Consider the following 13,487-nt stretch of genomic DNA (forward strand, 5'->3'; position numbering starts at 1 on the left):
CCAACGTTGGTTCATGTAGAATTATTTTCTTTCACAAATGGAGTCCATGTGGAGTAGACAAGAACAGGGCAGTTCTTTAGTATGTCTCCCTAACTCTGACTTTAGACCATCATTTAACAGACACTTATACACAGTTTAGTCAAACAACTCCATATAAAGAACGTTGGCACATCAGATTTTAACGGGGGGAAAAAAAGATAAACGACTTCTGCTTTTGATCACCCTGAATTTGTTATTGCGACAAAAGTCAAAGCTGATCTCATATCTTTAAGATACTATTGGGGGTCATGTTATTTAAGAACCAAATAAAAGCTGCATGTATCTTGCATTGGAGCAAATGAGTAAAGCAGTCTGCTTTTATTTTGGGAGTGTTAGTAAAATTCTGTCTGCATTGTATTTTGAACTAGGTTTTCTTTCATCCAATTCATGACCTTGGTTGTCTTCTAGTGCTGAAATATGCTTCAGAGGCTAGTGATGATCCCCCTGGTTTCACAGTAAGCAGAACCTCCTTGAATTGCGATGCCTACACAATATAAAAACACCTCATGAGAAGAAACATTACGGATTGCATTCCTTCGTAGTCTAACTATCCTTTCTTGATTTAATCTCTGTATGATCAGAATTCGATTAAGTATTTGACATATTTAGCAAATATATTATTTGTAATTCACTAAAGTATATTGGATATGATTATCCAAAAACATTGTTCTGTTAAAAATGTTTAGTCTAAAGGTGACAGTCAGTATTTTCCAGTCTGCCCACAACAATGAATGTTGTGAAATCTAATGTTTGGCTCATTGTCATAACCTCGACCTGCTCTTGATCTCTTACGGTTTATCTGATTAGAAATAAAACATGACATTCAAGACCCAGTCATCAGGTCAGGGAGTGTTTAAATTGTATTTTTGTAACCAGTTAAACATTAACTAAAGAGAATCTGTTTTGATGGCTTCATAAACATAAATGCTCAAACAATAAATACTGTACGTGTTCGTCTGTGCTAAACAAAAAAGTATTGGCTCTAAAGTATAAAGATTTGTTTGACTCTGAAATATAAATCTGAATCAAAATGAAACTGCCAATTTAGAAGATTATAACATTTTGTATCTGTTCCTTAGAATACATGTTGAAAGCCTTATGTACACAGACAACCAAATTCCAAAGCACAATAAATGCCAGCTGATTCAAGAAAATAAACTTTATAGTGTTTAAAGAAAAACAGCCATGAATATAATCATTGAAGAAACATCCCAAGTAAGAAGACTTACCGTGGTTGTACATTGCCAGAGCGTGACATTTGCAGTAGAATTAAAAAAAGAAAAGCCACAAATCCTGCTAATCCAACCCAGAACAATATAACAATGGTATCTGGAAAAAAAGTAGAGTAGATCAGAATATATAATCACAGTTCTTACCTCTATAAGAAATGGAACCTATCTGGAGAACAAAACTATACTTACACTTGTTGAATCTCAGTTGCTTTTCATCCACAACAACTGGGTCAATGTAGTCATAGAAGTATTCGTATGTCCAAACATATTCGGAGGTGTTGGTGTTATTTTTCATTGTTAAGCTCTCTAGAAAGTAATCTGGAAGTGAGGATGCCTTACTACACCTCCAGTAGGACTGTGTAAAAACCTGCCACAGAAGCTCGGCTCTGTTTGCGCTTTAAAAGATTGTGAAGGAAAATGGCCAACTGAGCAAACAAGAAGCAGGGACAGGGGCAGGGCCGTGGCATGTCTGAAGGCTGATGCCATCTCCATGCAATTACAGGATGTACAAAACCTGAGCATCAGGGCCGCCTTTGCAATAATTTAACAGTACTGTCCTGCTATGCAGAATCAGTTTTTTCCATTTTCCATTTTAACTGGGATTATTCTTTTAAGATTAGATAATTGAGTTGCACATTCCATATATCCTCCTCCTGACAATTATAGAGGGAAATGCTTTTGGAAATACGTGGTGTTAATTGAGTCTGGTGTTGAAGCTACAGCTTTATATCAAAAATAAATTGCTGAAATAAAAAACAATGTTGGTTTCAATTATATTTCTGATATCAAAATATGTGCAACCATTTTTGATATCAGTAATGGTATTATCAGCCATTCAATGTTGTATATAAATTTCATTGCTGATATCAACAATTCAGGTTTTGATATCAGCAATACTATTTTGTATAAGCAATCAATAGTTCCTATTGGAAGTACATTGGTATGCATTTTTTATGTCAACAATTGTATTTTTGATAATCAGCAATTGTGTTGTCCTACAGATATTACTTACATATAAGCTGTCTATTATTATCCCATTATTATATTTTTAATGCATTATTGTTTAGTATTGTTTAGCAAATGTTGAGCAGTTTGGTAAACTCTACTACTTTGTTAAAGAAACTGCATTTTCATACAGGTAAGTGTTTACATATATACACCGATCAGCCATAACATTATGACCACTGACAGGTGAAGTGAATAACACTGATAATCTCGTTATCATGGCACCTGTCAGTGGGTGGGATATATTAGGCAGCAAGTGCACATTTTGTCCTCAATGTTGATGTGTTAGAAGCAGGAAAAATGGGCAAGCGTAAGGATCTGAGCGACTTTGACTAGGGGCAAATTGTGATGGCTAGACTACTGGTTAAGAGCATCTCCAAAACTGCAGCTCTTGTGGGGTGTTCCCGGTCTGCAGTGGTCAGTACCTATCAAAAGTGGTCCAAGGAAGGAAAAGCAGGAGGGTCATGAGCGGCCAAGGCGCATTGATGCTCGTGGGGAGCGAAGGCTGACCTGTGTGGTCCAATCCAACAGATGAGCTACTGTAGCTCAAATTGCTAAAAAAAAGTGAATGCTGGTTCTGATAGAAAGGTGTCAGAACACACAGTGCATCGCAGTTTGTTGCGTATAGAGTTGTGTAGCTGCAGACCAGTCAGGGTGCCCATCCTGACCCCTGTCCACTGCCGAAAGTGCCTACAATGGGCACGTGAGCATCAGAACTGGACCACGGAGCAATGGAAGAAGGTGGCCTGGTTTGATGGATCACGAGTTCAAGGTGTTGACTTGGCCTCCAAATTCCCCAGATCTCAATCCAATCGAGCATCTGTGGGATGTGCTGGACAAACAAGTCCGATCCATGGATGCCCCACCTCGCAACTTACAGGACTTAAAGGATCTGCTGCTAACGTCTTGGTGCCAGATACCACAGCACACCTTCAGAGGTCTAGTGGAATCCATGCCTTGATGGGTCAGGGCTGTTTTGGGACCTACACAATATTAGGCAGGTGGTCGTAATGTTATGGCTGATTGGTGTATAATGTAGGTGTAAATTGAGTTGATGCTCCCCTCCCACTCCAGTCTCTCTTTTTTTATATATACATATATAAACAAGGCATTGAATAATCATCATGATAAACCAAATCTTACTAAGTATCATTGGCCTGGGTCTAAGTTGCGCCTCTCTGAATAGACACGATGCACTGCTCTTCAAATTGTGCGCACATTGCACAGCAGTCACAACGCGCAGGCCCGGCTCTGACGCACTTCCGCTTCCCGCTCTGTTTTGTATTTCAAACCCGATGGCGGGGCTTGGTATCGGAGCCGGGAAAGCGCTTTCAGCGAGGATTGACCGCAGAATGGACGATGACTCGGCCACGATGTTGAAGGAGTGTAACGCAGGCGAGGAGGAGGAGGAGGAGGAAGAGGAGGACGAAGATGACAATGTGCCCCCGGTGGTGTTTCTGTGCGTGAAGTGCAAGGTCGCTCTCGGAGACTCGTTGGCCTGGGTGGGCAGCGAGGACGAGCAGAATCTGATCCTGCTGACGCGTAAGAGCCGAGCTGTGTGTGTGTGTGTGTGTGTGTGTGTGTGTGTGTGTGTGTGTGTGTGTGTGTGTGTGTGTGTGTGTGTGTGTGTGTGTGTGTGTGTGTGTGTGTGTGGGGCGCAGGTTGCCGCAGATCTGCACCTTTGGACCAGTTATATTACAAGATCTGCGCAGACCTGCGGAAATCTGCGCTACACGAACGGGACAATTGCACTTGAGTGTGACGTTTACTGTGCATTAATGCATCAACTTGCCTTTCTTTGTAATCCTATAAAACAAATCTTGTAAGTGTTACTGTTGGTATTATTCTAGGTGCCACTGACAACGTGTGTGTGGGCAATGAGCACTTTGTCTCCAGGATGCCCAAGGAAAGTGGCTGGTAGGGAATTTCAAGCTTTTAATAACGTGTTGTACTTGTGTTGACTCTGAGTTCAGCATTAGTTAGGTCTTTAAAGTATGATTTGAAGTCTTATTTCGTGTATAAAACTAGTATATTAATACTATGGATTTCAACCATTCTGGAGGTTTGTATTCATTTTCATATATAATTTAATTTAACCTTTCAAAGTTCTAAAAGCATGATTTCGAGTTTATAAACCCCAACCCTAATTTAGTCAGTAGGTTACATTTGTCTTCTAACCAAGACTAAAAATTACAAAAAGCAATAAATACAATGTGACCGAGTGTTCTGGTGTATCAGTTTATTTTCCTTGAAACTGTTAATGTATCTGTTTACCTGACACACTCTCTTCTGTTTCATTTTATGGATCCATCTCTCCTTTCAGCCTCCTTTTAAATCTGTATTGTCGTGGCTGCTCTCTTCAGCTGGGCAAGATGTACACCTCTACCCCCAAGAATTTAGACTACAAGAGATCACTCTTCTGCCTGAGCATTGAACAAGTGGAAAGGTATGGAGTTTCTGTCTCTTTGTTTATAACTTTAATTTATTTATCAGTGGTAACGTTTTTTAACTTTTGAAGTTTTTTTTTTTATACCAAAACTCCGATAAGACCCAACATTAATCCATTATATATCCATAAATATTCTTGTCCAGGCTCCTTGGTTGTGGATTATTATATTTTTTATGCAAATATACATATTTTTCACTGTGATATGAGATGATATCCCCCGATTTGATTGTAGCAGTTCCAGTGCAGCCAAATTCTGATAGTTTTTAAATCATATGGTGGTTTTTTTTTGTGCTATTTAGATTATAATTTTTAGTTTCCTGGGCATAATCCAGATAGTTTGTCATTAGAAATTACTAGCTATATACATCTATATACAAAGGTTAAACTGAGAGATAAATATAATAATGAATTTGCATTTGTCTTTCAAAGTTTGTGTGTGTATGTATCTCTTCCTAATTGGAAGGTGAAATCACAGGATATAGGGAGCTGGTATAAACTAACTTTTACAGCACGTGCTACTAGACAACGATGCTGTACTGATTTTGTTCTTTACAGCTATGTGTTAGGCTCCACCACACAGAAGATTTGCCCAGAGGATGAGGATGAACCAGTAACTCTGGAGCACAGAGTGTATTTAGAGCATGAGATTGAAAAGGTAAATATTATTACTTTAATTTAACTATGGGGTTTTAACCCAAACCCCAAACTCCAAATTAGTGGTTCTCATCCCTGATCCTGGAGGAGCCCCTACCTTGCTGGTTTTTGTTCCAGCTGAGCTCTCAATTAGTTAATTGAGCCCTTAATTGAACTAACAATTTCCTAAATCAGAGCCCTTTAATTATTTTGAACAGTAGGGGTTTTAAGTTAAGTTTAGAATTGTATAAATAAATTATCATATTAAGGAACCAACTTTTTATTAGTTACACAGTTTTAAAAGTCAAATGTAAGCAAATTATTTAAATTAAAGTCATTTAGAGCTCAGTTGGGCAGGGGCTCCTCCTGGACCAGCGTTGAGAACCACTGACCTGATCATTCTGAAGAGACTTTTGTGTTGATTTTGTATTACTACACTTTTGTAATGCTTGTGTAAACTGTAAATCGTTAACAAAATAAAATGTAATAGTATAATAACTGGCTTCCAAATGGGGGCACCAGAAAACCTCCAACAGGGGGATATTCTCAGTTCCAGTTTTCTAGAGTTTTTTTAAGTGAATCATGTTTAATACATTTTTTATCAGATCATAATTTTCCTTGGAGAACTTATAAGGTCATTAGTAACACCATCTCCAAAAAAGGTTTACTGCACAGTGATCAATAACTGTTCACCCAATCCATATTTAATACACATCCTATGTGTGCTTTAGGATCATAAACATGGTTTTATTAAATCCCAGCTGGTCTACTTTCTGATGCACTTAAAGAGGAACTCTAGTAGATCAGGTATTGAGAATATTGGTTCAAATTATGATGTAGTATCTGTATATGAACAGCAGAGGGCAGTAAGTTATTGATGAGCAATTCCCACTGTCTTGGCACTATATCTGTACAAGCTGCACCAGTGACATAAAATGTGTTTTCCTACATGAAGATTTTTTTGTGTGTAAGTTTTGTGAAGGGATGCTTATAAATGTAGGCAAGGAATAAGAGCAAAGAAAAACTAGCAATACCAGGGTCACCTCTAGTCCCCCAGTGCATTATATTGTGTGTAGTGTACATTTATATAGGGGGACAGATTATACTTTTTATATTTATATTAATGTAATGCCACAATGCAAAAGCTGTGTATTGCACATGCAAATCAAATTATTTTTGGTTGCAAGAAGAAAGGTGTTTTTTAGCTGATTTATGGAATGCTAGGAGGAAGTGTTTGGATATTAAATGTTTTGTTAGAGATTTTCTGTTTATTGCATACACTAATAAAACCTCTCAAAACAGTGTGATTATTTGAATTAGATTAAATACACAGTTCCATTAAGCAAGAAACATGGACCTTTATTTCCTTATCTCATCCTCTTCAAGCCTGTTTCATTTTAAGAAGATAGTTGATTTCCATACATTGGAAATGATTCGAGGGTTAATGTTAATGAGATGGGTGGGAAGGTGGGTGCAAGATATAGGGTCTGTACAAACAAGCACTGTACTCGGATTAATTTTTCAGTCACGTAATCCTCTCGATAGAATTTTATGCAATTTAATTCTCGGCAATACTTATTATTTTAAAGAAGGTAAGATAATAGGAGCTTAAGTAAATCAAAAGAAAAAGTAAGCGTTTCCAACGTAAGCTTTTGGGTAAAGGCTTTGTCACTGGAAAATGTGCTTTCCAACTCTTCTCAAAACATATCTAACTAAATTAATAGCACATGAATTTAGCAGAATTGTTTATATTCAATACAAACAGTTTCTCTCCTGCCTGATTTTGTTTTGTTTCCCCCCCTGTTCCATGTGATTATTTATAAAGCCTGCTCTGGATTACTGCTTAATTATTCCTTCTGTTTTGCTGTCTTTGACAGGTCAAGGCTGTTGTGGTTTCAGTGGAACAAAGATTGTCAGAAATCGAATCAAAACTCCTTAAAAAAGCACAGTAATCACAGATTCATCTTATTTTCCACTAAATAATTGTGTACCCCCTCATGGGTTAAACCAGTCTAGCTCGGAACCAGTGCTGTTATCACAAAAGGCTTTAACTGGGTGAGCTATTCAGGAGTTCTGCAGATGTATTTATATATATATATATATATATTGTTTGTATCACAGTTGTATATCAAGTTTGTAATCTCTGTTTTGTTATGTTTTACAGTATTTGTTTGATATCCAAACAGTTGATCCTCAGAAATGTAAATATTTTTTTTTTTCCTCTGCTGTCAGAGGCACAATTAGAATATATACCTGTCGTGCCTTTTTGGCCTTTGTTGTAATAAAACGCCGCCGCAGTATTTGGATGTGTGCTGCTGTAGTTTTTCTATAATGTAGGGTCCAGTATCATCCCAGTCTTTATCCTAGTGCACAGCTAGCTGCAGAGATTGTATGCCGTTTTATTGATTTGTCTTTTGAGGTGAATGGGGTTCAGTTTGTTAAAGGTTTGTGGTAAAACAACAAAAGGTAAATGAATATGGGGATCCTAAAATGTTTAAATCAATAAATGGCAGGGTTCTTCTAAAAATGTAATTTGTAGTATTTTCTTTATCTGTAAAAAAGATTCTGTTTGTGATGTGAAAATAAATGTAATTCACAGTGAAATAAATGTTATTCCCATATTTATCTTATTTATTTTTTAATTTTTGCCCAAGGATCTTTTCCCCCCTGTATAGCTTCTTTGGTATTTGTTGAATATGCCTGCAGTGTGGCCTGGTGCAAGATCTTGTTCTTCAAAAGGTTACTAGAATTGCACGGCTCAAAATAACTTGTTTTCCCAGATCTTCAAATGTAGTTGGGATTTGATTACCCATATAAAGTAAATGTTATAATAAGGAGACCATTCTGTCCAGACTTGGTTTCTCAGTCCAGAGCTAAAAGGGAGACCTTAAAAAAAAAAAAAAAAAAAAAAACCTACATCCACACAGTGGAAAATGTCTTGTTTTGTCCACTATGATCTGGAATTTACCCAAATTCTTAATTGATTTGAAATGTATTTTCTCCGTTTTGATATGTTGTGAATTAATATTGGCGAGGTGGAAGTCGACTCTCACTAAACATTCTCTGGTTAGAGGTACTGAAAACAAATCTGACCCAAATTAAAAAAAAAAAAAAAACACTCCAGTTTTAACTCCTAAACAACGGAAGGCTTTATAATTTCAAAATATACTCTAAAAAATTGTTCCAAAGCCTCTTTGGCAAAGGGTCTGATAAGGCAGGCCTCCTTTGATAAACAGCTTAGCTGGACCTTCGGAAAAACAGAAAAATAAGGGAGCTGGCAGACCAACCGTGAGCCTGTATCTAAGGGGCAGGGGCTTTTCGAAATAAAAAGCACTTGCTGACATGGTAGCGTTACTGTGATGTCATGGTCAGCCCAATGGAATTATTAACTTGCCCCACAGGCAGCTGTGATCGAGCTTTTCTGGGGCTTAATCCCCATGGCTAGTGTTTTTAACAACAGCAAAGCAAAACAAAAACAAGCCGCGTGTCGGTTGTTTTCTGCCAGGGGACGCCTCTGTCCAGGACACCAGTACGGTAGCTGTGTTCTTTACCAGGAAGAAAGACGACTTCAATGACTTCACAGTGGAAGACTGGTGTGGAACTTGGTAATGGGCAACAGTTAATTTCCTGAACTGTGCATTTGATCTTACGATTGGAAGTTGAGCCTTGTAGTGGAAGAATATTCCCCCCAAATATGCCCACCGTCCATGGCTAATTGACTTAAGCCTGGGCTCTGTGAGAAGCAAGCTTACAGCCTGCCAGTTGTCTAATTTTGTATTGATTTTCACTACAAGAAAAAGCTCTGGAGTTTCCACTTAATCAGTTTGGGGATGGGTGTTTAGTTTTCTATTCTTTCCACACTACATCATCAGTGTAGTGATCAGACAGGTGATTGTAATGGGCAATTCAAAAATAATACGCCAGTCACAATTAACAGTAAAAAATAATCATGTGGGAAGAAAAATACTCATTTCGTTCAGTCATATTCTTCTCAAGTGAGGATACTTTGTTTTAAAAATGAATTGCAGTTACAGGAATTAGAACACTGGAAATAAATCGTATGTGCTTTTGTGTTAGATCTTGTTTAATAATTTCAGATCCAGATGCTTTAAACAATCGCTCTTAATATACAATATGTATTGCATACACATCAATTCGGTGTCAGTTTTTGAATCTGAGTTAGATGCTGTATTCATGTTTAGTCTGGATCCCCAGAGATGACAGTTGAAAATAAATGCTACATGAGATTAATTTATGAGAATGTTTTTTTAGCTCATGACCACAATTTAGTAAACTACTCATGAAATGGAAAACATTATAATTGATATTTTGTGTGTGAGCTGTTTAGAAAATTGTGATTCCAAATTTAAAAAGCATGTGCAACCAAATTCATCTTTTATTTATACAATTTTCCAGCTAGATCATTTCTGTGGCTCTGTAGTTGAATCCACAACTGTATATGAATTTTTGAATAACAGAATTGAGTAAACGGTTTATAGTTCCTTGCTGCGAAGGTTCCAGCTTACAAAGTAAATTACTAAACATTTTGTGCAGTGGAGGGGACAGAGTAAAATGTTGAAATTCAAATCTGTTCATTAAAATAAATTACCATTTAAATAAATCACCCCACAGTTTAGATCCATAAAGCAAATCTGCAGCAACATCCATACATTACCCTCTAGAATGAGGAAAATGGAATCCATTTATTAACCTCCCACAATAAAAGTCTCAAATTAAAAATCAACAGCAGTGAGGTGCTTTGTCTGGGCTCAGTTCAATGTTCATTTAATTTCTGTCTATTGCAAAACAAACCAGGAACAGGGATTACTCGAGATTTGTGTCTAAGCCTGAACAGATTGACTTGGCCAGGAGACTAATGAACAATGAGAGAGGCGCGTCCCTAATATGATGGTGATAACAGTCTAACAATGTTATCTGTCCACAAAAAGCCTGCTGTTTATCACACCCGGACTATCTCCTCAAATCCTCGGATACAGAGCCGTGGTTGGTCGGGTTATTGGTTTTATTTTGCTGTCATCGCCCCGCCCCCAAGTTTATAAAGTAGTAACATTTTCAGAAGGAGGCTTTTTTGAAATGTTTTGTTTATTTTGATCGCTACATACTTGGGGATATGTTTTTCTGTTTTGTTTTGCTTGAGGATTACTGAAAGTGATTTTAGCAGTGCCCCCCTTTCTATTCTTTGCACGGCTTTACGAGAAATGTGTGATGCCTGTATAATATTAATTTGTTATCCAGTCTTTTTTTATTTTTGGTTAATTTACAATGCTGCTGACACACTTTTTCTCTCCCAGACTTTACACTACAGAGTAACAGATGTGAGTAAGCATATGTCTTACAGGCACTCGTATGCTTTTCATATGTGGTGTTCGTTGGAGCTCTTTTTTTTTTTTTAATCGCTTTAAATCCCAGTCTGCTCACAACCTGAAACCATGCTGAAATGCTCACACATAAACACCAAAAATCCCTGGCCCTCCAAGACTAGGACGTAATGTGCTAATTTCATAAAGGAAAATCATTTTGATGTGGCTTCGGGTCACTTTTCTTGAAACAGACGTTCAGCGTGGCACTTTGGTTGCTCAATTTTAAGAGCGACGCAACAGACGTATTGAGTTATTGCAGGATATTGCTTCAGTCCTCACCATTGAATTATTTACATGCTGCTTTCTTTGTGTTTGATTATTCTTCCTCACTTCTGTTTCTCTTCTCTTTGATCAGACTCTGCTGAGAAAGAAAGACAGAAATGCAGACAGTACGCTGGGAAAAGGGTCCATACAGGAGTGTGAATTCAGATGTATTTAAAGCCCTCCACCTTTGAACAAAGACAGAGCAAATAATTTAGAGGCATCCTAATTTAATCCTGTTTTAGTTTAGATTGTTAAATCTAAAAATAATCTGTGTTTAATCCAATTAATATTTAATCTAATTAAAGACATTACACTACAATCAGTTTATTCTTCACACCTGTTGTCATTTCTGAGCTAATGTTAGCCAGCTGTAACAAGAAGCCTGTCTTTAGTTTCCATAAAGGTCTGTTTAATTCATAGGCTGTCAGAAAGAAGCAGACATATCCTGTACTATTCCGTGTTATGACAATAAAGAAAAGGACACTAGCAGGACATGAACAGGCTTTCCCAGGAGGAATTACAAGCAAGCAAAGACATTTCCACCAGATTTTCATTGATACAAAAAACAAAGAAAGAGACTTTTTGTTGTGGTTTTGTTTTGGCATCTCTATTCTCCCATTATTCTCCCACTTTATGTTACAATACTTTCTGCAGTGTACTTTCTCATACTGTCTGTACCTTCATAGTTTGGCCAACAAAGCCCTGTTTTTTAATCAAACATCTCGGGAGCTTTTATGTTGACAATTAGGGCTGTAGTAAACAATCCTTCATTGAAGTTTTTGTTGTTGTTGTGGTACGGTACATTGAATTGAGGGCCTTTATTTCAATTCAATTTAGTCCCCGGAGATAAATGGGTGTTCCGCTCAGATTTTGTTTACCCTGGGAAATTTCGCTGTTGTGTCCGGGCAATGAGTAATAAAACATGTAGACAAAGGGCTCTGCTTTTAAACCAAATTAACCCTCTCTGCTTCCCACTGGATTTCACCAGTTTACCATCACGGATTAGGGGAAGACTGGCTTTTGAAGAACTTGTTTGTTTTTTGGGGTTTGTTTTTGGTCCGGGTCTCTTTCCTTTGTGGAGGAAAGCTCATTGTGCTGACCCCAAGCTTTCATATTTTGATATTATAATCAACATTCTATGAGCAGATTAAATGCGGGATTAGGATAAGCATGTTAGCGCCGCTGTTTACAGCTGTTGCCGGAGTCCACTTGGTGCACAGGTGCCGTCTGAAAGATATTTGATACCTAAGAAGCTTGGCAACACCAAAAATGTGTTCAGGTCATAGTATATGCACAGAAAGAGGATGTTTTTGTCATTTGTTTGTTTTTGTCTTAACATGACAGCTAATCTTTAAAATATCCCCCATATTTAAGATAATAGAAGTGAGGATAATATCCCAGCGTAAAATGGCTCATACCAGGGAGCATTGCAGCTCAGCCATGGACAGACATTTGATGAACCTCAAGGGAAGTAATGTTAAGACAATGCACTAGTTAGAGCTCATCTGGATACTGTGGACAGTTCTGGGCTCCACACTTCAAGAAAGATATCGCTGCTCTAGAGGCAGTTCAGAGGAGAGCAACCAGACTTATTCCAGGTCTGAAGGGAAAGTCCTACTGAGAGACTGAGGAACTGAACCTTTTCACCCTGGAACAGAGGAGACTACGTGGGGACTTGATTCAAATCATGAAAGGCATCGACCACATCAAACCAGAGGAGCATTTCCAGATCAGCAGGGACATACGCACCCGGGGACACAAATGGAAATTGGACTTCAAGGCATTCAAGACAGAAAACAGGAGACACTTCTTCACACAGAGAGTCGTCACAATCTGAACAAACTCCCCAGCAATGTGGTTGAAGCTGAAAACTTGGGAACATTTAAAAATAGACTGGATAGGATCCTTGGACACCAAACGAGCACGATGGGTTGAATGGCCTCCTCTTATTGTAAACTTTCTTATGTTCTTATGTGTACAGTGAGGGAAAAAAGTATTTGATCCCCTGCTGATTTTGTACGTTTGCCCACTGACAAAGAAATGATCAGTCTATAATTTTAATGGTAGGTGTACTTTAACAGTGAGAGTAAAATCCAGAAAAACGCATTTCAAAAAAGTTATAAATTGATTTGCATGTTAATGAGGGAAATAAGTATTTGATCCCCTATCAATCAGCAAGATTTCTGGCTCCCAGGTGTCTTTTATACAGGTAACGAGCTGAGATTAGGAGCACTCTCTTAAAGGGAGTGCTCCTAATCTCAGCTCGTTACCTGTATAAAAGACACCTGTCCACAGAAGCAATCAATCAATCAGATTTCAAACTCTCCACCATGGCCACGACCAAAGAGCTGTCCAAGGTTGTCAGGGACAAGATTGTAGACCTACACAAGGCTGGAATGGGCTACAAGACCATCGCCAAGCAGCTTGGTGAGAAAGTGACAACAGTTGGTGCGATTATTCACAAATGGAAGAAACACAAAATAA

General features: G+C 38.0%; 1 protein-coding gene across 1 annotated transcript; it reads left to right on the forward strand.

Moving 5' to 3' along the window:
• The first annotated feature begins 3,516 nt into the window (after positions 1–3,516).
• Positions 3,517–7,981, forward strand: mis18a (MIS18 kinetochore protein A). The gene is made up of 5 exons (XM_066699829.1): positions 3,517–3,818; positions 4,127–4,193; positions 4,600–4,722; positions 5,281–5,380; positions 7,236–7,981. Exons 1-5 carry the CDS (start codon positions 3,572–3,574, stop codon positions 7,308–7,310), a joined length of 612 nt encoding a protein of 203 aa, XP_066555926.1. The 5' UTR covers positions 3,517–3,571; the 3' UTR covers positions 7,311–7,981.
• Positions 7,982–13,487: the final 5,506 nt, after the last annotated feature.

This window comes from Amia ocellicauda, chromosome 3, assembly GCF_036373705.1.
Source record: "Amia ocellicauda isolate fAmiCal2 chromosome 3, fAmiCal2.hap1, whole genome shotgun sequence".
Taxonomy (NCBI): Eukaryota; Metazoa; Chordata; class Actinopteri; order Amiiformes; family Amiidae; genus Amia; species Amia ocellicauda.

Excerpts from the sequence above, each read along its gene's own strand:
- mis18a (XM_066699829.1), top strand. The coding sequence starts at position 3,572 with ATGGCGGGGCTTGGTATCGGAGCCGGGAAAGCGCTTTCAGCGAGGATT. Across the intron at positions 4,723-5,280 it reads AGCATTGAACAAGTGGAAAG|CTATGTGTTAGGCTCCACCA; the intron begins GTATGGAGTTTC and ends TGTTCTTTACAG. Across the intron at positions 5,381-7,235 it reads TAGAGCATGAGATTGAAAAG|GTCAAGGCTGTTGTGGTTTC; the intron begins GTAAATATTATT and ends TGTCTTTGACAG.